Here is a 24,600-nt window from a genome sequence, read left to right on the forward strand (position 1 = left end):
GGCTGGTTCAATTCCCAGTCAGGGCATGTGCCTGGGTTGCATGCCAGGTCCCCTGTTGGGGGCGTGCAAGAGGCAAATGATTGATGTATCTCTCTCACACATCGATGTTTCTCTCTCTCTTCCTCCCTCCTTTCCCCTCTCTCTAAAAATAAATAAATAAAATTGTTAAAATACAGTAAAATCGCAGCCTACCTATCCACTACTTTCTCCATCCTAACCACTTTTATTTTCCCTCACAGAATTGCTCACCTCCAGATGTGATTAACTATCGATTGTTCATCTAGTTATTGTCTCTCTCCCCCTCCCCCCAGCTGTCCTCTCCCCAGCAAGAGGATGGTGTCCTACCTCATACTTCCTCTCTGTTTGCTGTGCCTCTGCTACTCTGACCTCTGTTTGGCTCCCCAAATGCCTTATCAGTGAACGGGCAGAGAGCGGACTGAAAAAGAAAAGAAATTAATAAAAACAGAATGTGACAGGTTTACTAATGAATTCTAACAAATACTTAGGGAAGAAATTATACTCAGTCTCTACAATCTCTCAGGACAGAAGCAGAGGGGACGCTTCCTAACTCATTCAACTCAGTCAAGATCAGTAGCACCCTGATACCAAACACAGACAAAAACATTACAGAAAACTACTGAACAAGAGCATAAAAAGAATTATATAAAAGAATTTTAAAAAGAATGTATAATCAAGTGGGATTTATCCCAAGTACGAAAGATTGGTTCAACATTGTAAAATTAATTCATGTAGCCCTGGCTGGTGTGGCTCAGTGGATTGACTGCTGGCCTGAGAACCAAACAGTCACCCGTTCAATTCCCAGTCACGGCACATGCCTGGGTTGTGGGTCAGGTCCCCAGTAGGGAGCGTGTGAGAGGCAACCACACATTGATGTTTCTCTCCCTCTCTTTCTCCCTCCCTTCTCCTCTCTAAAAATAAATAAATAAAATCTTTTTTCAAAAGTGTATTCCTGCCCTGGCTAGTGTGGCTCAGTGGATTAAGTGCCAGCCTGAGAACCAAAGGGTCACCAGTCAGGGCACATGCCTGGGTTATGGGCCAGGCCCCCAGTGGGGTGCACTGGAGAGGCAACCACACATTCATGTTCCTCCCTCCCCCTCTCTTTCTCTCTCCCTTCCCCTCTGTGTAAAAATAAATACATAAAATCTTAAAAATAAAAATAAAAAGTGTATCCCTTAAAACAAGTTTTAGGCGGTTTTGTTTGTTTTTGTTTCTTGTTTGTTTGTTTTGTCTTTGTAAATTGGTCATCTTACCCTTCAGTAAGAGAACTGAGTTTTGGCAAACTGAGACTCTGCCGGCCGGTCACTTGGGGCCCCTACAGGGCCCCGTGGTTTCCGGCTGACTCTGCTTCCCAGGCCGGAGAGCTCCTGGTAACCGCCCAACGGTGCGGGGCCCAGCATCCTCCCTCCCAGCAATTGCTCGCCTGGGCCCACGCTGACTGGGGAGTGCTCGCGTCTCCCAGAAATGCCCATTTCCCTCCTTCCTTAGAACTAGACCCTCCAAGGAGGAAAGGCCAGAGCTGCTATCCAGGCTCCTCAAGGCGCAGAAAATAACCGTTTGTCCCCAACAGGCGTGTAGCGGTTGGTCCCGGGGTCTGCTGTCTGGGAACGTAAACCAGTGGGTTTCCTGATGGACAGGGGCTGATGGGTAAACCAGTGGGTTTCCCAATGGAGAGGGGCTGATGGTCAAGGCTCGTGAAGGCCGGGGCTTGGCGTAGGCTCAAGGTCACATTCGGTGAGCAAAGGGGCTGGGGCCTACTGCTTGGTCTCCAGAGGAGAGAAAAGGATGCGCCTCTCGGGCCTCTAGATCCCTCGGGTCCAGAGAGGCCGAGGCGGCCAGGAGGCTCCAGTCCAGTAACCTGTCACCCCTTGGAGTGAGCCTGGCCTCACACACTGCCCCCCCTCCCCCGCCTCGACCTATGGCCACCGTTTGCGGACAGCTAGGGCCAAGTCATCCTCACCCTAGCCTCGAGGTCCGGCCTCTTCAGTCCCGTCAGTTAGGTGAAAACGAGGGTGAAGAAGCAACTGAGCAGCCCAGCGACCCTCTCAGGCCACTGTGAGCCTCGTGAGGCTGGCGCGCTGGACGTTCCTCGCTCTGCAGCACCCACCGCCTTTCTTGCAGTTCCCCTGCGCATGCGCTCCTCTCCCGTGCCTCCCACGTGACCCAGCAGCCCATTCTGCCCTCTGCCCTTTACAACCCCCTGCCTCCCAGGCTCCCTCCTTGCATGGGCACCCCTACGGGTCCCTGGCTCACGCATGCACCCGTGCTTCTCTCACTTCACTCTTTGGACCACAGGCCCATCTCCCGCCCCTCCTTCAACACACACACGCACACTCTCGCGCACACGCACACACGCACACACGCACGTGCACTCACAAACACACTCTCTCTGTCTCTCTCCCGCCCGCTCCCTCTCTCTCTCTCTTTCTCTCATAGTGGAGTATTTCTCAGCCAGAAAAAAAAAATCCTTCCATTTGCCACGACGTGGATGAAACTGGAGGGCATTATGCTAGGTGAAATGAGCCAAAGACAAAATATTATTTATATGTGAAATATAAAACATATATATTTTTATTGTATATATATTTGTGTTATTATATATTTATTTTATATATTTAGTAACAGTAGAATGGTGCTTGCCAGGGGCTGGAAATGGGGTGACGCAGGCTGAATGGTACAGACTTGCAGTTCTAAGAAGCAGCAGCCCCGAGGACCTGATGTACAGCACAGCGCCTACCGTTGTTCATGCAGTGTCATTCACTGCAAAGCTGCTAAAAGCAGACCTTTGGTGTTCTCACCACACACACACACACACACACACACAGAGTTAACTATATGAAATGATGAATCTGTTCATTATCTTGAGTTTGGTAATCATTCCACAATGCATATGGTTATCAAATCATCATCTTGTCCACTTTAGATGATATAATCAGATATGTGAACTCCTCAGGAAAGCTGGGGAAGGGAAGACCAGAGTCAAAAATCAGAATAGTATTCATATGAGTTGATTTTTTTAGGACAATAAGAAAACAACTTTCATTTTGAGCCTTTAAAAATAAAAAAGAAAGGATACCAGCCCTGGCTGGTGTGGCTCAGTGGATTGAAAGGTGGCCCGAGGACCAAAAGGTTGGCAGTTCGATTCCCCATCAGGGCATGAGCCTGGGTTGCAGGCTGGGTTCCCATTTGGGAGTGAACAAGAGGCAACCAATGGATGTTTCTGTCCTTCTCTTTCTCCCTCCCTTCTCTCTCTGAAAATAAACAAATGAAATATTTTAAAAAATTTAAAAAATATATAGCCCTGGCCTAGTAGCTCAGTTGGTTAGAGCATCATCCCGATACAATGAAGTTGCTAGTTCGATTCCCGGTCAGGGCACAGGCAAGAATCAACCAATGGGGGGAAAAAAAAGGTGTGACTCAGTGACTTGAGTGCCCACCTGCAAAGGTTGCCAATTCGATGTTTCTCACACAGTTTGATGTTTCTCTTCCTCTCTTTCTCCCTCCCATCTCCTCTCTCTAAAATATAAATAAATCTTTACAAAGAAAAGAATCAACCAATGAACATATAAATAAGTGGAACAGCACATCACTGTTTCTCTCACTCCCCTCTCTAAAATCAATCAAAAAAATTTTTTAAAGGACAGCAGAGGAGATCCCTCAGAAGAGAGATCGCTAAGAGTGGCTGGTTTTCCAGGGCTCAGGCGGACGTCAGGATGGCGGGAACATCCCTGACCCACGTCGGGATTCGCCACTTGACGGGAGTGGGGAGCCGGCGGAGACCTCAGAGGCTGCCGGGCATACAGCTCAGGCCTACAGACCATCAGGGACGGCAAACCAGGATCTAAGCGCCCCAGTCCCAGGCTCAGTCCTGGCTCCTCGGAGCCAGCTCCCCTAGGGGCCCCACCTCGGAGGCAGGAAGTAATGCCCGAGGCTCAGCTTCCGCCCCGGGTGTTTTGGCACTGCCCTGCTGCTCCTCACACTCCCGGGGACCTTCCCACTGGGGGCCTGCAGAACTTTCACTTCCCCCAGGTGCCCAGCCCCTGCCCCTGCCCAGGGGAGCACCTGGCCTGCACTCTTGCCAAAAACAGGATGCAGACTCTGAGAAAGGAGCAATGACAGAGGCAGGGGTGTGGGGTTGGGGGTCAGTAATCCACAGAGAAAGGAGGACAGGCTTGCAGAGAGAAGCATCCAGAGACCCAGAGAGGGAGAGGATAGAGACCCTGAGGTTGGGGGAGACAGAATCCCGGGGTGGGGGGGGGGGGCGCGGCAGGGACAGAGACTCAGAGAGGAGATAAAGACTCAGAGAGGAGGGAACAGAGGCCCACAGGGGGGAGGACAAGAGACTCAGGAGCGGGAAGAGGCGACAGAGACAGATGCAGAGATGACAGAGCTTAGCAGGCAGTGAGGTCAGAGTGTCTGTGAGGTCGGCTGCTGTCCAGGGCCAGCCTGGGGTCCTGGTGCCCAGAGGAAGTGGCTACCAGTAGTAGATCAGGAGTCCCTGTGGGTCCCCTCGGCCTGAACCATGAAGACCTTGGACGGACTGCCCAGCGTGTCTTTGGTGTCCACAAGTCCCATAACCCCTCAGGTACTGGTGTGTGTGTGTGTGTGTCCCAGTGGCGTGGGTGAGAGAGACACAGTCAAACCACCTAGTGTGAAGGGGGAGGGGGTGGGGCTCTACCCGGCACTTCCTCTTTCTCTGTGTTCTTCCTTTCTCCGTCTCTCAGCCTCTCCCTGTGCTGTTCAAGGCTCCTTTCTCCCTCTCTCCCCGCTGCCAACCCCTCTTCCGGGCACTCACCCCTGCAGGCGAAGATGTCCTCGGCCCAGGAAAGCTGCCTCAGCCTCATCAAGTACCTCCTCTTCGTCTTCAACCTCTTCTTTTTTGTGAGTTGTCTCCTGGCCACCCAGCCTGGGCACCCCGTCCTCGCCACAGCCGCCACACCTCGTGTCCCCCCTTGCCCACCGCCTTGTTTTCATCTTCCCTGCCCAGGTCCTCGGCAGCCTGGTTTTCTGTTTCGGGATCTGGATCCTTGTGGACAAGACCAGCTTCGTGTCATTTGTGGGTGAGGGGGCCGGGGCCGTCTGGGAGGGCCTTCCTGGAGCACGCATGGACCCAGCCTCCCCGCAGGTGGTCTCCTGGGGTCTCCCTTGTCCCAGGGAGCCCCCGCGGCACCCAGCTCCCTGGGCAGCTCCCAGGCCCTGCTGCCGCGCCTCTCCAAGTCTCGGTGTCGTCCTCCAACAGATGAGTTATGTGCACCAGTGAGAATAACAATAGTCATTCCTCCGGCCTTTCCTCTGGGTCAGATCCCTTGCAGGGGCTCAGTTCACCCTCCCAGAACCCTCTCCTGAGGCTGAGAGCAGGGAATTCACATGGGGGCCTCACACAGCAAGGAAGTAGAAGTGCAGCTCTAACACCAATAATAATAGTAGGAAAATGACAATGGGGCAATAGTCACACTCTTGGTAGCTTCTATTGAATAAGTACTCACCCTGCATTGAGGACTGGGTTGAGCACAGGCCCCCTGGGGTTTCCCTCGGAACAACCCCAGGAAATAGATATCATAATCCCTTAGGCCTCAGGGAGGTCCAGTGGGCTTATCCCAGTGGGCAGTGTCCCAGAACAAGGGATGGGGCTGAAACTTCCCAGAGTGAGGAGGAGCTGGAGGAGGAAAGAGGGACGGAAAGCAAGGAGAGACTGCGAGCGGAAGGGAGGGAGAGGGGCAGAGACTCAGCACAGGGCAGATGCACCAGGAGCCCAGAAACAGGCCTCCCAGGATTCTGCTCCCCACTGCGCAGGTGGGGAAAGGGTCTGCCTGGAGTTGTGTGCGGAAGACCCAACGTCACCGTCTCTCATCCTCCCCCCCAGGCTTGTCCTTCATGCCCCTGCAGATCTGGTCCAAGGCCCTGGCCATCTCAGGAATCCTCACCATGGGCCTTGCCCTTCTGGGCTGTCTGGGGGCCCTGAAGGAGCTCCGCTGCCTCCTGGGCCTGGTGAGTGCCTCCCCCCTGCTCCGTCTCCTGGGACCGCCCCTTTTCCCCCCTCAAATAGAACCCCTGCGACCTGGGGAGATGCTCAGCCTGATTGCTCTACCTTGCCCCTCAGTATTTTGGGATACTGCTGCTCCTGTTTGTCACGCAGATCACCCTGGGGATCCTCATCTCCACTCAGCGGACCCGGGTGAGCTTTCCTGCCCCCCCACCCCCAGCAGCCAGTGGGTGGGGGGGTGGCAAGAGAAACAGAGGCAGACAGGGACTGACACACAGAGAAATAAGAGAGAAAGGCAGAAGGGAGAAACAGAGCCACAAAGAACAGACGCAGAGACTGACAGAGAGGCACACAGGTGGACACAGGCAGAGAGAGACCTACGCAGAGGAAGACAGATATAGCAAGAGAGATGAGATCCAAAGGGAAACAAACAAACAAACAAAAGAAGGAGAAAACACTCAGAGAAGCAGAGGCTTGGAGGGAGACACAGACACCTGATGAGAGATCTCAGGAAAAAGCGAGAGGAACAAACACAACAGAAATGAGCAGAGAGAGGTTTTGAGGAACAAAGACACAGGTAGTCATTCAGTGAGGACCCAGTGCTGGCGTACAGATGCTCAGGGACCCCTTGGGGCTGAGAGAGCTGGGAGTGGCTGGAGTAGGTGGGGCGCAGATGGGGTGGGGAGGCACTGGGGGTCCATCCTCACTCTCAGCCTCTCAGCTGGAGCGGAAGGTGAAGGACATCATACAGGAGACGATCCAGAACTACTATGCCAACCCGGAGAATACCGAGGCAGAGGAGAGCTGGGACTATGTGCAGTTTCAGGTTTGTGAGTGCCCTGGCTCCAGGAGCAGCCCCCCTTCTAGCTCTGGGGATCCAATGTGGCTCTGCCCTCTACCTGGAGAAGACTCTGTCCTGTCCCGGCACCCTGATGTAACCCTATCTACCCGACCCACCTACTGCCATGCCTGACCTGGCCTCACATAATAACTGGCCCCCATGTGGCCCAGTTGCCAGCCTCCCCCATCCAGACCCTGAAAAGGCTTTGTCCCCTGCCTCGAGGAGACTCCAGCCTCTACCCCAAGGCGGAGATCCCACTAGTGTGATCCCACTCCCTGCCCCTAGTGACTCTGGGTCCCACAGGGTCCAGCTCTCCTGAGACTCTATTCCCTGGTCACTGATGTGGCCCCGCCCTCCCATCCACCTGACCCCTGAGGCTGAATTGTACTGCCACCTAGTCTTCCGTCCCCAAGGTGATTCTGCAGCTTCTCCCCAGCCGCAGGTCGCCTGGTGATTTGTTTCTCCCAACCCCATGTTCCCCTAATGTCCCCTAGCCCTGGCCTTGTGGTGACTGACCCCAGCCCAGCCCACGGTCCTCCGTCCTGCACCCACTACTCAGCCCTCTGCTCCCAAAGAGACCATCACCACCTGTTCCCCTCATCCCCCAAAGTTATCTAGTGTCCCTCCAGTCCTGGCCCCTCTGACTCTGTCCCTCTCCCAGCTGCGCTGCTGCGGCTGGAACTCTCCTGAGGACTGGTACCGTGTCCCCAGCCTGAGCAGCAACGAGTCGGTGTACCATGTGCCCTGCTCCTGCCGTAACTCATCGGTGACCAACGACTCCTCAGTCTTGGATATGATCTCCCCGACCCAGTTCAGCCAAATTGGACCACTGGCCCGGCCCCAGCACAGTACAGAGCTTTGCACGGTCCCTGCAAACAGCAATACCTATCGCGAGGTGGGAAAGAAAGCGGCCTACCGAAAGGGGAGACCTGCTGGGAGGGGCGTGGTCCCCCCAAAAGCCGGGGCCACAGCATATGGATGGGATCTGCTAGGAGGGTGGGGCTACGAGGTAGAACTATACAACCCGAGGGGCGGAGCCTGTAGATGGTGTGGGTTCTAAGAAAAGACATGGCCTAGAGAAAAGGGGTGGATCTGGGATGTTGATGTAGGGAGGAGTGGGCTTGATCCCCGAGAAGAGACTAGAGTACGCTGGTCACTAGGGAAGAGGGGCGAGAGCGAAGCCCAGAAAAAGCCCTAACTTTAACCTTTCTCTGCATTCCTAGGGCTGCTCGCGGAGCCTGCAGAAGTGGTTGCACAACAACCTCATCTCCATCGTGGGCATTTGTCTGGGCGTCGGTCTACTCGAGGTAATCTGGTCTCACCCTCACTCGGGATTGGCTGTACAATCAACCCCCAAATAGCTCCGCCCCAAATGCACGTCCTCCTCTGGCGCAAGTGGCCCGAGTGCTAGAGCGTCAGCCAATACAGGCTTTTCTGCCGCTCCACCTGCGGTGAGACCCAGCCTGTGAGCCCTGATTGGTTGAACTCAGGGAGCTATCCCACCCTTTCTCGCGAGGCTCCCATTGGCTCTCCTCCGCCGATCAACCTCCTTCTATTGGCCGCAATATCCCTCCCCTTTCCCGGCAGGTGAGTGTGGCGGGGCTGACCCTGCTAGTGCCACGCAGAGCGCTCCGCGGGGACCCGCCACCGCAGGTGCCGGCCGCCGACGGTTGGTGCCCCGAGCCCGGCCTGAGCGCCGATGGCGGTGGCGTGCAGAGCGGCAGCGGGCGTAGCGGCAGTCTGTGGGGTGGCTGGGGCATGGCGGATGCTTGCCCCAACTGGGTGGACAAAGTCCCACAGGGCAAGCTGCCCATGGCCCTGGGGCCCTGGCCGCTTTGGGAGCAAGATGAGGAACAGCCTGAGATCCGGAGCACGGGTGCGGAGGTGGAGGCCGAGACAGAATTACAGGCGGAGGCAGAAAGGGAGACAGATGAGCCTCCAAAATAAAGGACCCTGGGCTTGCTCCTGATCTCACTCCTTTGCAGACTCTAGACCTGCGTTAGACGCAGCTGGGTTCCTCCTATCCCACCCTAGTCCCATGCCCCCGGCCCTTCCATGACCTCCAGCCCTTTTACCCTTAACCCCACCTCTCATCTTGCCCCAAACTCCCGTCCTACACCTCATCTTTACCACCAGTCCCGGTTCTCCCTCTAGCCCCGCCCCGCCCCGCCCCATTCTCGGCCTCCTTTTCTTTCCCGGTCCCACCCCTCGACTTTCCTCCTTGAGAACCCCACCACCCCACCCCGCTCTCGTCGCCACCCCCTCTCCGCCGCTCTGATGGCGTCTCCTTTCTCTGTAGCTCGGCTTCATGTCGCTGTCCATATTCCTGTGCAGAAACCTGGACCAACTCTACGACAGGCTCGCCCGGTACCGCTAGGCCCCGCCCTCCCCAGAGACCCACCCGGCCGGCCTCTTCCCATACCCCTGTAAATATTTGTTTAATCCCCAGTTCTCCCCAGCCACTGAGCCCTAGGGCTCCTCATTCCCCCCTGGGACCCAGGTGTCTGCCTGCCCCACTGCTGTCCCCAATCTCGTGGGACCTGGGGCTTCCTGCCACCAGCTTCCTGCCCCCAAAGATACCTCATTTCTTTGACTCATCTGTCAGCCTACCACTTCCCACAAGATTATTTTCACCCAAACCTCAAATAAATCCCCTGAGTCTTGGTAAAATAGCTTTATCCTCTGTCAATACACAAACCAAGACAACTTGGGAGTGGGAGGTGGAGGTGGGAGGTGGGGGGGGGGGTGCGGCGTGGAGCAGATGGACAATACAGTAGCCCATGGCTCATGTAGAAGACGGGATGACATTAAACAGCCTCACCCCACTGCTTGCCCAGCTGAGAAACAAGTCATGATTCTAACACCATTTATAAATATCTTGTTATATTAAAAAAACAACAACAACACACATTTCCAGGGCCCAGCTGGCTCTGCTCCTGCACAGAAAGGATTAACCTTCAATATTCAATATCAGGGTCACAGGGTGTGAGGGTGGGAAGGAGAGGCAGATTTGGGGGGCGGGGGCTGAAACACAGAGAGGACAAGCCAGTCCGCAATTAGGGCCCTCCAACACATCCAGAACCGTGGGGGCCGGGATGCCCCCCCGCCCCGCCCCAATTAGAGACTCAGAAACCAGTGCTCTACCCTCAGGGCTGCTCCTGTCCCCAGTCCCTGATGCTCCGGAGTGATCCATCCCTTTCACACACCCCTGCGAGGTCCCGTGATCAGAAGCCCTCCTTTCCTCTCAGTCCCAGCCCATTCAACTCACCACCCAGCTTTCAAGGTCCCTCCTGCCAGGGAGCAGCCCCCTCCCCAAATAAGAAGCCCCAGGAAAGCTGGAGGTCCTTCCTGGGAGGAGGGTATTTCCTCCCGGGGTTGATCCACTTCCGGGGTCCCCCTTCAGTCCCTGACCAGGCGATAAATGTGGTGTTGGGCCCCTCGCTCACTGGTGGAGACTTCGAAGACGTAGGCGGTGCACAGCAGCAGCTCCTGGGTGTCTCTGTTTGTCACCACCTGCCAAGGGGCCAGGAGGAGGGGTTTGTGCTTGGGAGAGAGAGAAGGGACCACTGTGCCCCTCCTCAGTTGTCACGGGATACCCAGAAAAGGGGTCCCCACCACATCACATTCCCCAGGTGAAAGAGGGCCCCAGATCAGTTTCCCAAACGTGAAAGGGACCCCACCATATCAGGTTTCCTGGACCAAGGCTAGGTTCCCTGTAAAGGGGATCCCCTTAGCTAAGGATCCACCATGAGTCCTCCTGGTCAGTTTCCCCAGGGAAGGGGGATCCCTCATGAGCATGCTGCAGAGACCCCACCACATCAGTTCCCTGGGTAAAGGGACCCCCTAAGCCAAACATCAACCACAGGGTCCCCACTGCACCAGCTCCCCAGGAGAAAGGGCCCCTGGGGCCAAGAGTCTGGTGGGGGCACTCCCAGCCCCAGCACGTCACCTGGAGGATAGTGAAGTTCTCCAGCACACTGTTCATCATATAGCGCTCGGGCAGCTGCCGCAGCTTGTGCAAGAAATTCACTAGGTACTCGCACATGGGCGAGCGCAGCAGGCGGTACACAAACCTCCCATCCTCTAGCTGGGCACGCTCCGTCTGAGCCAGGGGGTGGGGAGTGGAGAGGACAGTGACGGAGACACACAGGGGTCACCCCAGGAACCCAGCCCCACTCTGTGCCCTGCGGGTGCCACACCCACTCCCCACTGCCATCTTCCCTCTTCCACGGCCCCATTGGCAGTGACGGGACACGGAACACTGAACCCTCGGGTATCCAACCCAGGACCACTAAGCCTGCAAACCAGAGACCCCCCAGCCCCTCAAAGCCATGCTCTGAACCCTCATGACCTCTGAACTCTGATCTCCAATACCCTCAAACCCTCCAAGGACCCTTCAACGAGACCTCCAAACTCCCTGACCTCTGAACTTAAGACCACGCAAGTCTTCTGCAACCTAACTATGATCCCTGAACTTCCTTGCCCTATGAGTTCTTCTAGATTCAGAAGAACCTTTCGAACCTGTGACTGTAAATCTGTCCCACTCATCACCTCTGCACCCTCAAACTGATCCCTACCTGCGACTTTAGAATGCCATATCAGCTCGAAGCCTATGCATTAAGCCCCCCAATGCCTGAGTCTGGGACACTGCCCCACCCCACCATGAAGACTCCCCCAAAGCCGGAGCTGTTGTGGCTGTGGGTCCACTGAGTCTGTACCCCCAAAGTGTCAGCCTGCCCAGAGCCCCACCCCTCTGGCCTCACCTCCACCTTCTCCACCACCTGCTTGCCGAAGGAGCAGACCTTGGAGGAGCAGGTGAGCGTCATGTGCTCCAGGCTCTCATACTGACTGCTCACACCATAGAAGCCACCGCTACTGCTGCCGCCAGCCCCGACCTCCTCACCGCTCGGACCCCAGTTCAGGTCCGCCTGGGGGTGGAGAGACACAGGTGACAGGTGTAAGGTGGAGGGGACATCCCTTATACACGGTGGGGACTCTTCTAATGTGACAGCTCTGCCCCATGGCCACTGTAGTTGCCGGCCTCGCTTCCTCTGTGTTCCAAGTCCCCACCTCTCCAAGGGCCAGTTTCTGGAGAAGACCCACCCTTCCGTTGCTGCTGCAGAAGTTTGAGCCCCCCAAATGACCCTGACTCTCTCTCCCTAGTGAGTCCCCTGCTAAAGGAGCCCTGGGATTCACCTTTTCGCTCCTGACACCCTCCTCTCAAGGGCCCAGCCCCTTCTAAGGGCCTGGTTACTAAGGAGGCCATCACTCCCTAGCAACCGGAGGCTCTTCTTCAGAGGCCTCCCCCCCCCCGGTTGCTAAGACAAGGGGCTGCTCCCTAGCAACGGGGCCTAGGGAACCCTCACTCCTCACCAGAACACTCTCCTGGGCCCTTTCAGCTGATTCACAGAGGTCAGACCCCTCCTCGACCCCCCGTGGCCAAGATGGGCCATTATGCCAGGTGGGGTCTAATGAAGTGCAAGACCTCGTATGCCTGTGGCCTAAGCCTCCTGGAAGGCACGCCTCTTCCTCTTCCTCATTTTCAACTTGACCAGGTCATTCTCCAGGGTGGTCCAGGCCTGACTCCACCCCTCAGCCTGGCAGCGGGGCCTTGTGAAGCCAGACAAAAAAGGGAGGCCTTTCCAGCTGCTCCCACGCATCCCTACAGATTCTGGTGGCTTCTAAGGGCAGCTCTCCAGACCTGGGACCTGCGAGGCCTGTGTTAAGCCCTGACAATGCCTACCGCCTCCACAGCACATGCCCAGAGCCACCTCGGGCCTCCAATTCACACTCTGGAGCCCTTCCTAACCCCTGTCTCTTGGGTCCAGCAAGGCCAGCAAACTTCAGGCCCTCAGCAGGCTTCCTTCTCAGAGACTAGACCCTTCTACGGTAAGTAGGCCCTGGTTACCGTGAGAGCTAAAACACCCCCCTGACCACACTGAGTGAAGCTCTATAGCATCAGCCACTGTGCTGGACACAAAACCAAATAGGCTAAAGAAAGACCCCAATGGACCTTCTTTCTCACAATTATACACATAGCACCTGGCATTGTGTATAGTAAGCACTCAATAAATGACTGTTTAATAAACAGGGGACTTTACGAAGCCACTCCCCAGCCCCTTAAATGGTATCCTCATGGCCAGGCATTCTCTAACAACAGGATCTGCCGGGACTTGGCATCCGTCTTAGAGGCCATCCTCTCCAGGACTCCATTTGCTAAGGTGGGAGGGCATCCCTTAGCAACCAGGCTTGGTATGGTCGGGTGGGAGGTAGGGGAGTCTGAAACGACACAACCCCCAGGGCCATAGCAGTCACAGGACTGGGTGTGGCAGAGTCTAGCGGGAGCAGGGGAAGTCCCAATCCTGTCCCTCCACTGACACTGGTCCCCGGGGGCCAAACTCCTTAGTTCCCCTTATGGCAAAGGGGGCTGATACTCTGGGACCAGGTTGGCCTGGTGGAGCCAGAGGCCTTCGCTGGGAGACCATGTGATGTGTGAGCACTTCTGGTTTTGGTGGCAGAACTCACCCAAAACTTGACCAGGAAGAAGGCATGGGGGGGCCCACGGTCGTACAGCTCCCGCAGACCCCCCTTCTTCTCAGGGAATTTGTCATAGATCTGTCGGACGTCCACACTCTCGAGGGGGGGCGCTCCAGGGCTGGGGCAGTGCTGGCTGATGTGGACGAACAGGTGCCTCTGGTACTGGGGGGGGAATAGCCACAGGTGAGGGGGGGTGGGCGGGAGCCGTGGCCCACACTGCCCAAGCTAACCTCATACCCCTGTCGCCGCCCCCAGAGCTCCTGACAGCCAGCTCCACCCAGACATGGCGCCCAACTCCCAGGCACTGTCCCCACTCCCTTCTGCCCCTTCGTTCCCACAGTACCTCAGTCCCCAAGCCCTGTCCCTGCAGCTCAACTCTCTGCCCTGCCACCTGCTCTCCGTCCTCGTAGCCCTGTCCTCTCCCACTTTCAATCCCACCTCCTGTGTGGCTTCCCAGCCTCCAGTCTCTCCTCCCCGGTTCATCAGGCACATGGCTCCAGAGCTGACCCTCAACGTCTCCTGCTCATAATCCTCCCATGGCTCCCCAGTGCCCCTAGGACAAAGCCCAAACCCCTCCACCCACCTATATTTTGAACAGTTGTTCATAAATCTTCCATCAGTGGATGGATGGATGGATGGATGGATGGAGGGGAGTCCACACAGCCCACACCAAGACTTCCTCTCTGTTGGCATTCTTATTTCTTCACTTCTAATCCATATCCTGAAACCTTCCCCATCTTTTCTTCTGATACAAATCCTCCTCCATCTTTCCAGATCACGCACATCTACTTCTTTCTGGAAGCCTCCACTAACCACAAACAGACCAGATCTCCCTACCACCTCCATGGTTCCCCGCTACCAGGAGAGAAAGTCTGGTTCCCTCAGCCTGGCAATGCCAGCTCCTCCAGAACCGGCACCTGCCCACCTGTCCACAGCCTCACCAGCTTCCCACACTAGTCAGTGACTTCTTACCATGATGGCTGCAACACCGTTTGCATCTCTGTGCCTGAAACATCCAGTTCTGCACACGGCAAACTCCTAGGTAACCCTCAAAGCGCAATTCAAATGTCTCACCTCAGGGAAGCCTTCCCTGGTTCTCCAGGCAGAATCACACCTCTGTACACCCACAAAAACTTGACCTTCCCCCATCCCAGCACATACTCATTATTCAACAGACAGCTAACGAGAATTTACTGTCCAGAGGCACTACTCTGGGTCCCAGAGCTACAAGGTCAAGTCCCTGATCTCCTGGAGCTCACAATCTACTGGCAGAGGCAGAAAAAAATTTTAATCATTTTACAGATAACACAAATTGCAGAGAGTTATGTATGCTATGAAAAAAACCCTGATAAAGCATAGTAACGGGGTGGGGAGGGATGGCAGTTCGTGTTTTCCATAAGGCGGTCTGGGGAAGCCAGCCTGAGAGGATAATCAAGCAGGACCCCGGATGGAGGCACGGGTGGTGGGGGGGGAGAGCCAGGAAAGCACATGCCGGGCAGCAGGAGCAACAGATGCAAAGGCTCTGAAGCCGGAGTGGGCCTGGCGTGTTTGAGAAACAGTGCTGAGGCCAGTATGGTCAGGGCAGGGCAAAAGAGAGTGAGAGTGCAGGAGGTGAGGGCAAAGCAGGAACGGGGGTCAGATCGTGCAGAACTTTGTGGGCAAATAAAGGACTTGAGCGTTTCCTCCAAGTGAGATGGGAGGATTTTAATCTGGTCTGACTCAGGTTTTACCAAGACCGCTATATAGAGTAATTGGTTTTTGTGTGGCTACTGCAGACTGTGTTCACAAACCCTAGTTCCTTTCCACACAGCTCAACTACATTTCCCAGACTCCTCTACAGTTATGTGTGATCACATGACTACATCCTGGCCAATGGGGTGTGAGCAGACCTGATAGTTGCCACTTCCAGGCCAGACCTATAAAATCTCGCTCTCTCCCTTCCACCATCTGCCAGCCAGATGCAGAGAATCCAGCAGAAGATTCTGAAACCCTAGAAAATGGCAGAGTCACAAAATGGAAGAAGCATAGATTCTCCACATCACTGTGTGGAAAGCTCCTGGTGACCACCCACATTGAAACGACACGAGTGAGCAATTTCTGTGATGTTCAGTCCCTAGGTGTTGGGGTTATTTCCTCTGTCAGCTCACCCTGACTCATATGGCCTCTGTCTCCACCCCAGTTCAGAAAAAGCTCGAACCTAGAAACAAGATCTGCTTTTGCAAGTTCCCGGTGTGCCCCCCAGAGCCTGGTACACAGTGGGCACCCAGAAGTGTTTGATGAATGAATAAATTATGTTCTGGAGAGTTTCTCTGACCTCCTGAACCCATGACCTCATGACCTTCCAGTTCCTCTATGCTAGGAGCTGTCAGGGTGTGGTCCTCCAACCAGCAGCAGCAGCATCACCTGGGAGCTTGTAAGAAATGCAAATTCTCAGGCCCCACAGCAAACCTACTGAATCGCATATTCTGAGAGTAAGGCTCAGCAATCTGCATTTTAACATGCCCTCCACATCATTCTGATGCACGCTAAAGCCTAAGAACCACTACTTTATCCTTTCTCTTCCCATAACCATCTACATTCCAAAACACCCACAGCGACTGTCCCAGAATTGCACTCACAGAGTCAACTGCATCCGGGGGTTCCACAAAGGCTGAGAATTCCACCAGCTGTAACCGGGCAGTGCCCAGGGCCCGAGCCTGCCAGGCTGGGGGTGATGGGGCAGGTGGGGGCAGGGCAGGGGGTGAGAGGGCTTGGGGGGGCTCGTACCCTAGAGAAAGAAGAACAAACAATAAAAATTGCTAACATTTATGGAATATATCAAGCACTGTTCTCTCTTGCCTGCCTCCACTTAGAAGCTGAAAAAGCTAAATACTCACTTTCCCAGCCTCCCTTGCAGCTAGAGGTGGCCATGTGACACAGTCCTGGCCAATGAGACGTTAGGGGAAATCTGCTCGGGGGCTTCTGGGAAGGAGTTTCTTCCTGAATGAAAAAGACAGAACTTTGGGAGGCAAAAGCTTTTGGTTCTTGTCAAGTCCAGCTTGGGACATGATGCCTGGAGTCACTGTAGCCATCTCAGTGAGCAGAGGCCAAGGGACCTATAGAGACACTAGTCTTGATATTGCTTAACTGCTCAGCCAGCACATTAGCAGCCCACCTTTAGATTTTTGTTATGTTGAATCATTAAAACCTTTTTATTTATGGCACTATTAATTTGAGCATTGTTATTTGCAGCCAAGAGTATTCCTAACTGATGAGTTTGTGGAACCTAAGTGTGATTTTATTAATGTAAATTCACAGGACCACATCAGCATGGATTTCTGGAAGCCAACTTTGCAGCCAGATGGGCAGAGCCTGCCTGAGGATGAAGCCACCAGAAGAAGGAAGAACCAAACAAGTCCTGATGCTACCATTTGAACCCCTGGATCCAGCCATACCTGAAGCTCTAACTCCTGAAATATTAGTTACTGGTACCAATAAATTCCACTTAGTTGCTGCTGTTGTTGCTTTTGTCATCTAGCTTGACTTGAGTTTCTGTTACTTGCAGCTGAAAGAATCTTGACTAATACACCTCCCAGTGTCCCTTAGGCTAGCAAGTGACGAACACAAACCCAGCATGTCCGGCTACAGATGCCATGTTCTTACCGGCTACAAATTCTGTCACTCATCCTTCCACACCCCCACACACCCTGCCTCAGAGCTGGACGTCACTAGGAATGTGTCCCCCGATGCATGGAAGGTTGAAGGAAAGACAGGGGTGACAAGAGAGACAGGAGACCAGGGAGGGTGAAGAGCAGACTCTTACCTGGGAGGTCAGTAGATGGGGGAGTCAGTGACAAGGAGAACGGTGTCTGCGAGAATGGCTTCACACTGAGGGAAAAAGGAAGCTGAGGGTCAGCGGGTGGAATGATGCTAATCACGATGCTGATCATACCAGCTACCATGTACTGAGGGGTCGGAACAAGCTGGACCCTGTGCTACATGTGAGGTGAACACGTTTATCAAAGCATCACACCAATGATGTAGGTGTGATTACTGCTCTTCTCACTTGCACAAGAGAGACCTGAGGCACTCGGGGGTCAGTGGGCCCACCCAGTCCCACAGCTGGGTGCAGTGCAGCCTGGGCTTGGACCAGGTCAGTGCCAACCACGAAGCCTGGGGTCTTGATGATAGTGGGGTACCTCTCACAAAATGGCAGAAAGAGAACAGAAATGGAGTCTCAACAGGTGGAGAGAAGAAGAGGAAGTCTGGAGAAAGAGGAGGCTGAAGGGTCAGAAGGGTGGGGAGAAAACAACCAGCAGCCCAGAGGTGGGGCATCAGGCCAAACCCTGGGGTGAGGCAGCTTCACAACAGAATCCCACGCACTGTGTCCAGCAGAAATGTCTGCAGTGAGCCCTGGCTGGTGTGGCTCAGTGGATTGAGAGCCGGCCTACGAACTGAAGGGTCGATGGTTCAATTCCCTGTCAGGGCACACGCCTGGGTTGCAGGCCAGGTCCCCATTTGGGGATGTGCAGGAATCACGTGCAATATGAGGCAACCACATATTGATGTTTCTCTCCCTCTCTTTCCCTCTCTAAAAATAAATAAATAAATAAATAAAGTCTTTTTAAAAAAGTCTTGATGATGGAAATGTTCTATATCTGTGCCGTCCAATACTGTAGCCACTGGCCACATGTGATGAATGACCACATGACCTATGACCACTGCCTAAGAAACCAAAATTTTTATTTCATTTCATTTGAATTAACTTAAATTTCAATAACCTCATGTGGCTAGTGGCTATAGTATCTGATGGCATATCTCTAAAGGCCAATGACCTATTAGTATCCCAGGAGATGGTGGTGGGGAGACTGAGAGGTCAGAGGTCAGGGGGCATGAGGTCAGAGGTCAATAAGAAGCCAAGGGTCCAAAGATCAAGATCAGAAAGATACAAATTCCAGGGGCTTTCAGGCATTGACTCCCAAGGCCCTTGACCTAGTCCTTGCCATCCTGTGTCTGAAATCCAAACTCCAGAACCCTACCACAGACTTAACCTCTTGTCACCAGGCCACTGCCCACACGCCACCTCCTCAGAGGCCCTCCTGACTCCTGTCTAAATACAGCACACCCACCCTGCTGTATTTTCCACATTTATTCCCCTCTTATTGACACTGATATCCTTGTTTACATGTTTACTGTCTGTCTCCTCCCCTCTCCAAGTATAAAAGCTCCAACAAGGCAGGAATTCTCTCTAACCTGTTCGGTGATATGTCCCCAAGGCAAGCAGAGTAATAGGCACTTAATAGCTGCTCAGTAAACATTTTACTGACTGACCAATGGCTTAACACTGGCCTTCTCTCAGTTTGTGAAACCCATCCAACTTCCCTACCTCAGGGCCTTGGCACATGCTGTTCGCTCTGCCTAAAATATTCCCATCCCCACCCTTCCCCTGGCGAAGTCCTACTCAGCCTTCAATGTTGTATCCTCAAAGGAATCCCCAGACCTCTCTCTTCACCCCAGGACCTTCACACCACATCACGCACGCCCTTCCATCTTGTGTCTGCACGTGATCTAATGCACATCCATCTCCCCAATTTGACTGACAGCTCCACGAGAGGCGGAGCCCCAGCGACCCATGCAGTGCTTGCTGAACTACCCTCCTTCCAGATCAGCCTCCTTCCCAGCACACCTGTGGCTCCTTCAGCTCTGGGGATTTGTTCGGACCCTTCCTGTGTCCCCACCCCACAGCACCCTCCCAGTGAACTCTCTTCTCTCCCACCCTGGAGATCCCATAGCCTGTCACTTACTCCTTCTCTGGTAACACCCTCAACCCTCCTGCCTCACGGTCCAGAGGCACGCAGCCTAGACCCACTGACTCCTTTCTGGGCCCAAAACTGTACTTCCCATGTGCCCCTGGAGCCCATTTCCATTATTCTAGGCTAGGCACATATCCTGTCACCCTCATGGCCCTCTCAGACACTGGCTCACTGGCTCATACTCATGGCTAAAAAGGACACTCCTAAGCCCTGGCTGGCGTAGCTCAGTGGACTGAGCATGGGCTGCAAACCGAAGTGTCACAAGTTTGATTCCCAGTCAGGGTACATGCCTGGGTTGCAGGCCGTGACCCCCAGCAACCACACATTGATGTTTCTCTCTCTCTCTCTTTCTCCCTCCCTTCCCTCTCTAAAAATAAATAAATAAAATCTTTATAAAAAAAGATACTCCTATTTACCTCTGAGGCCCATTTTCTTCCTTCTGACTCTGAGAGAAGATAAGGACCCCTGCTCAGACCACAAAAACACCTCTATGAGAACACACCTTCTCATGAGCCTCTGGGGCTCCATTCAACCCTTCCAGGAGACTCTGGACCTACAGCTGCCTTTCCCATGAGCCTCTGGGGCCCAGACAACCTCACTAGAAGGCCACTGTCCCCATGGACATCTTCCCGGCCTCCCACGTTCATCAAGACCCAGCTGAGCTCACTTTTTCCCAAACACACTCCTCCCCCGGGTTGCACATCTCGGGACAGTCCCACCAACCCCAGGCACCAGCCAGAGCTCAGGCGCTGTCCCTGTCCCCTCCCTCCTTCTCAGCCCAACAGGCCCCAGCACCATCCCCCTCCTCCTCCTGACTTTCCCTGCCCGGCCCCTCTCAGTATCCTAGTCTTCCTCTCTAGCCAGACCATCATCCCCTCACCCTCCTGCCTGGGTTCAAATCCAGGTAGCTTGGCTCCAGAATCCCTGTTCGCAGGGCAGCTGGGAATTGGGAGGTGGGGTGAGAAAGGCCTGTGGGAGAGAGTGGAGGTGGGAGACGGGTGCAGAGGCAGAACACAAAGTACTTACTCTGGAACATTCCAGGGGGTCCCAGAGCTCCCTGACCAAAACTGGAAAAGCTCAGAGGCCTGGAGGTGAGACAAAGGTGGGGGATCAGCCAGTTAGTCCCCTGTTGAAACTGCACCCCCCACCCTCCAGCCCTGAACCCCACAGTCCCCAACCCAAGCCACCTGAGGACCAGTGGGACCCAGTTTGGCCTGCAGGGAAGGGGCCGAGATGAGCTGGGCCGAGGACATGGTGGCCATTGTCTGGAACGCCTTGTCCTTAGAAACCTGGTCCTGGAGGAGAAGTCGAAGGGTCATGTCAATGGGGAGTTCCAGTAGCCACAGTGAGGGTGGGGACAATGACAGGGCAGGGTAAGCATGGGGAGGTCAGAGTTGGGGGTTCAAGGAAAAGGAATGTCTGGGTTCAGGAGGTGGGTGGGAGGATGGGCAATGGGACTTACCACATTCAGGGCCTGCCCGTGGGGGTGGGGGAGGATGGCAAAGAAGAAAAGAAAACATGATTTAGGAAGTGAGGCCTGGACACCCCACCTTGCTGCCCTGTCAACCTGACAGCCCCGCCACCCTGAGCTGGGCAAGGAGAGGAAGGCAGAATGAAGGACGAATATGCAAAAGAGGGGGCCAGGCGCAGACAGGAAAAGAGGTTCCCAAAGCCCAGAATAAAAGACGGTGATGAGGGTTTCTAAGTCAATAAAAAGCCAGACAGAAGTGAAGGTTTCCGGAGAAGCAGGCAACAGGAAATGAGAATTTCAGACCCTGGCGGGGGATAGGCGGTGAACGTTTCGTAGCCAGGACAGGACAGAGGGGAACAGAGAACTCCAGACAAGACCGGAGGAAAGGTGTTTAGACCTAGAGAGAAAGGGACGGGAGGCTTCTGGGTACAAATGAAAGGAACAGGAAGTGGTGGTCCCCACATCCAAAGAAAGAGACAGACAGAAGAGACTCCATACTCAGGAGGCCCAGAAGAACAGGACATGCAGGGGAGCAAGAAACGAACGGGGATGTCAAGAGCTCGGAAAGGAGATGAAATGATCTGGTGCCGAACGAATGGGCAGGCCACACGGGGACAGGGAAAGGGGAAGGTGAACCAGCAGGACAGGAGGAGACCCGCAGAGCCCAGGCGGGAAACAGCGAGGAGGACGCCAGGAAGAGCAAAAGGGAAGATGAGAGAGGAGAGGAAGGCAGAAGACAGCAGTAGCTGGAGGAGAGGCCCGGCACCCCATCCTTCTTGCCTTTCCCAAGCTAAATCCCTGCACCCCTCTGTCTATGGATCTTTCCAGACCCCAGGGTCGAGATCCACCCCTCCCCCGCTTGCTGCGCCGCTAACCCGCCTACCTTGGGTCTCTGCTCCCCCTATTCTGTCTACCCTTTTGTGTGGATCCATTCCCATGTATTGGTCTCTGTCCTGCACCCAGGTTCTCTGTCCGCCTTCTCTGGATCTCTGTTACCCCCTCTAAGTCCCTGTCCCCTCCCTCCAGGTCCCCCTCTCTCTAAATCCCTGTCCTCTCTCTCTGAGCCCCTGTCCCCTCTCTCTGGGCCCTTGTTGCCCTCTCCGAATGTCTCCTTTGGTCTCTACCTTGAGCTTGGACTGGATTTCCCTTGATTTCCTTCGGGCCAAAACCTGGATGTGACTAGAGACCTGGAGGGAGTGGCAAAGGAGGAGATTCAGGCCCGAGCGATTCGCCTCCGGCGTTCCCCGCCCCTCCCCTCCCTCCGGGCGCCCCAAGGAGCTACTGGAACATGAGACACGACACACCCAACATGCTCGCTGTCTCAGGAGTATGCCAACACAGATGTGACCAAAAGGGTCACTCTTTTCTCACTGACACTTCTGATCTTCCCCAGACCCAGCAAATCCGGGTCTCATTTCCCCTCCCCACCCTTCTCGCTTTGGCTCCTTGGCTCTCTTCCTCAGGTTCTCACACAACCGCCAAGAGAACTGGACCAAACAGGCACAGAGCGTACTCACAGGGGTGCCAAGAAGACAGGCAAAAGCACGTGAACCAGATCCTCCCTGAACCTGAACCTGCCCACACTAGTATGGCCCTGAGAAGATAAGCCTGCCCCAGACAGAAGCCCACAAGTCAGTCCTGAGACCTGTTTGCGAGTTCGGGTCTTCCCCGTCCTCAGCTTGATGTAGCGGGCAATCAGTTCATTCCGACCTGAGGAGTCAGAGATGGAACAGAGTTAGACCTTCAGCAGAACTTCCCAACAGAGAGGACACCAGGGAAGGAGAGAGAAGCAACAGTTCCCAGAGGTCCACAGCTAGCTGGGAGCTCGGTGGAAGCAGAGTTACGACTGCACGGTTAGGAGTCAGACTGCCTAGGTTCAAATCCCAGCTCCGCCACACACTAGTTTCGTGGCTTTAGGCAAATCGCTTAGGTTTTCTGAGATGTGTGCCCACGTGTGCAAATGGGATGCAAGCTCCTGCCCGAGTCATCGTGAGGATACAAAATGCTTTAATGTGAGCAGTGTTGAAAACTCCCCAATGTTTATCGTTTTTTCTTAATCAGCGGAGGCCAGGTCAAAAGAGACAGCTGGACTCACCGTACATCTTGCCTTCGTCGGACAGGATGATTTTCCGGCGTCCGCACGGCGGGTAGATGGCCAGGGCCTCCTGAAAGCTCTGCTCGATGTCGGGACTCCAGACGCCCTCCGCGTCTGGGCCTCCATCTCCCCCAGCCCCCTCGCTGCCCCCGGTGCCCTCCTCACTTCCTTCCTCACTTCCTGTCCAGGCGCTGCCATCGTCCAGGGGGGCCCCAGCCCGGGGTTCTCCCATCTGGGCCTGGAAGGACACAGAGCTCAGCCAGTTTCCCCCGACCCACCCAGAAGGACCTCAGGCTCGGAGGGGGGGGGGGCCCGGACCCCGGGGCCTGAGGGAGGAGGGGCCCTGGAGAAGGGGGCTGGATTTCTGGAGAAGCTTAGGGTGAAGAGTGTTCTCTGGCTTTCCAGGGAAGCCTGAGTTGTGATGAAGTATTGAAGACCCCAGAGTAATGCGTAGGGCCCATGAGGGCCATGCACTTGGGTATGGATTACTGGTTTAAAAAGACAGAAGTCAGGGCCTGGCGGCAGGAAAGGAGGGTGCGGGTGAGATCTTAGTCCCACCCCCAAGAACAGGTGCGGGGATGGGAGCAGCAGCTGCGGGAAGAGAGGAAGGGGCACAGGCCCCAGTGAGGCTGAAGGGCAGATCCAGACAGAGGGGAACAGAGTCCCAGAGGGAGGGGGACAGAGATCTAGAGAGAAAGGGCCGGAGACACAGAGGGTGTTGGACAGAGGCTCAGAGGGAGTCAAGGACAGAGACCCAGATGGGAGCGGGACAGGGACTCAGGGCAGAAACTCAAGTGGACATCAGGAAAGACACACAGAACCAGAGACTGGGGGGGCAAGGGCGCCCTGCCATCAGGAGAGCCAGAACAAAGGGCCCAGGCATCCCCTCCCCCAGTTTCCCACAACCCCCATCAGGGGAGGGGCTGGCCAACGAAGGCCCTCCCCTCAAGCCCTCGGCCCCGCCCCTCCCCCCACCCCCACCCCCGGCGCCGTGGGCTCGGATCCAACTCCAGTTCCCAGTGACTTTCCGGAGGCCGGGAACAGGGGAAGAAAACTTTTTCCAATACAGTCAGATCCCGCCTCCCTGGCGGCTCCACGTCTTCCACAGCTTTCCCAGGACTCAAGAGTCCATGCTCCCATCCCCCTCCTCCCGCGGACCCTGGAGTCCCGGCCGAGACAGACAAAGACCCCAGGCCGAGCCCAATGGCGCTGCGGCGTTCAGGACCCCCGTAGGCCAAAATCCCAGCCCAGCTCTCCCCCATGTGGTCAGACAAAGGGACGGAGGAGCCGTTTAAGAAGGGTCCCCCTGATTTCCCTCCCCAGGCCCCAAACCTCCGAAGAGACAAGACTGAAGATCCAGAAAGCTCTGCAGCCCTCCCTCGGCCACCCTGGAGGCCCCTTTCTCCCTGAGGAGGACCGGGCCCCCCACAAATGACACACACGAATCAGTTCGGTCAGAAACACGCAGAGTCCTTTCTCGCTTCCAAACGACACCGCCGCGAATACTCACATCCCACACACACCCAACAAAGTCCCCTGTCCTCCCCCACTCGCAGGCGCACACTCCTAAACTCAGACGCATCAGCAGACACCCCAACTCCGGCGAAAGCTCCAACCCCGCACTTAGGACTCGATCGGGACCGCAAACTCCAGCCCCCGGATAAAAAGAAGGCAGCATGCAATTCAGAGACGGTCCCACAAACACTTAACCTCCTAACGCGTAACTTTCCACCCCAACTCACACACCCCAAAGCAGGATCCCCGACTCCCGCCGGCGCCTTCCTACCTCCCGGCCTGGGGCTGGGGAGCCGCGGGCGGGCGGGGCGCTGCAGAAGGAGAAAGTTGCCCGGGAGCTTTGTTTGG

At 55.1% G+C, this 24,600-nt stretch overlaps 2 protein-coding genes across 7 annotated transcripts; one reads left to right on the plus strand and one right to left on the minus strand.

Annotated features, from left to right (window-relative positions):
* The first annotated feature begins 4,717 nt into the window (after positions 1-4,717).
* Positions 4,718-14,631, plus strand: CD37 (CD37 molecule). Of its 4 annotated transcripts, XM_036012535.1 has the most exons (9): positions 4,719-4,899; positions 5,006-5,078; positions 5,882-6,006; positions 6,119-6,193; positions 6,723-6,827; positions 7,504-7,737; positions 8,066-8,149; positions 9,142-9,268; positions 14,617-14,631. In XM_036012535.1, the coding sequence occupies exons 1-8, from the start codon at positions 4,828-4,830 to the stop codon at positions 9,217-9,219; spliced, it is 846 nt and encodes a 281-aa protein (XP_035868428.1). In that variant the 5' UTR covers positions 4,719-4,827; the 3' UTR covers positions 9,220-9,268; positions 14,617-14,631. The 4 variants fall into 4 exon arrangements, with proteins under 4 accessions (XP_035868425.1, XP_035868428.1, XP_035868427.1 ...); XM_036012532.1 differs by lacking the exons at positions 9,142-9,268; positions 14,617-14,631 and adding an exon at positions 8,430-9,024 and having other exon boundaries at positions 4,718-4,899; XM_036012534.1 differs by lacking the exon at positions 14,617-14,631 and having other exon boundaries at positions 9,142-9,514.
* Positions 9,706-24,600, minus strand: TEAD2 (TEA domain transcription factor 2). Of its 3 annotated transcripts, none has more exons than XM_028530133.2 (13): positions 24,524-24,600; positions 22,738-22,975; positions 22,288-22,352; positions 21,767-21,829; positions 20,634-20,645; positions 20,359-20,466; positions 20,198-20,256; positions 17,182-17,246; positions 15,998-16,146; positions 13,368-13,541; positions 11,606-11,770; positions 10,792-10,944; positions 9,706-10,355 (listed from the first exon to the last, which is right to left on the minus strand). In XM_028530133.2, exons 2-13 carry the CDS (start codon positions 22,967-22,969, stop codon positions 10,242-10,244), a joined length of 1,359 nt encoding a protein of 452 aa, XP_028385934.1. In that variant the 5' UTR covers positions 22,970-22,975; positions 24,524-24,600; the 3' UTR covers positions 9,706-10,241. The 3 variants fall into 3 exon arrangements, with proteins under 3 accessions (XP_028385934.1, XP_035868424.1, XP_028385933.1); XM_036012531.1 differs by having other exon boundaries at positions 24,484-24,548; XM_028530132.2 differs by lacking the exon at positions 24,524-24,600 and adding an exon at positions 24,180-24,477.

The sequence above is a fragment of the Phyllostomus discolor genome, chromosome 12 (assembly GCF_004126475.2).
Source record: "Phyllostomus discolor isolate MPI-MPIP mPhyDis1 chromosome 12, mPhyDis1.pri.v3, whole genome shotgun sequence".
NCBI classification, from domain to species: Eukaryota; Metazoa; Chordata; class Mammalia; order Chiroptera; family Phyllostomidae; genus Phyllostomus; species Phyllostomus discolor.

Bases quoted from the DNA above. Each gene is read 5' to 3' on its own strand.
- CD37 (XM_036012532.1), top strand. From the start codon at position 4,828: ATGTCCTCGGCCCAGGAAAGCTGCCTCAGCCTCATCAAGTACCTCCTC. The intron at 6,007-6,118 runs GTGAGTGCCTCC...CTTGCCCCTCAG, and splicing joins TCCGCTGCCTCCTGGGCCTG to TATTTTGGGATACTGCTGCT. The intron at 8,150-8,429 runs GTAATCTGGTCT...CTTTCCCGGCAG, and splicing joins TGGGCGTCGGTCTACTCGAG to GTGAGTGTGGCGGGGCTGAC.
- TEAD2 (XM_028530133.2), bottom strand. From the start codon at position 22,969: ATGGGAGAACCCCGGGCTGGGGCCCCCCTGGACGATGGCAGCGCCTGG. The intron at 21,830-22,287 runs GTCTCAGGACTG...CACTCCCTCCAG, and splicing joins AGACCCGAACTCGCAAACAG to GTCTCTAGTCACATCCAGGT. The intron at 10,356-10,791 runs GTGACGTGCTGG...GCCCCTTGGCAG, and splicing joins AGAACTTCACTATCCTCCAG to GTGGTGACAAACAGAGACAC.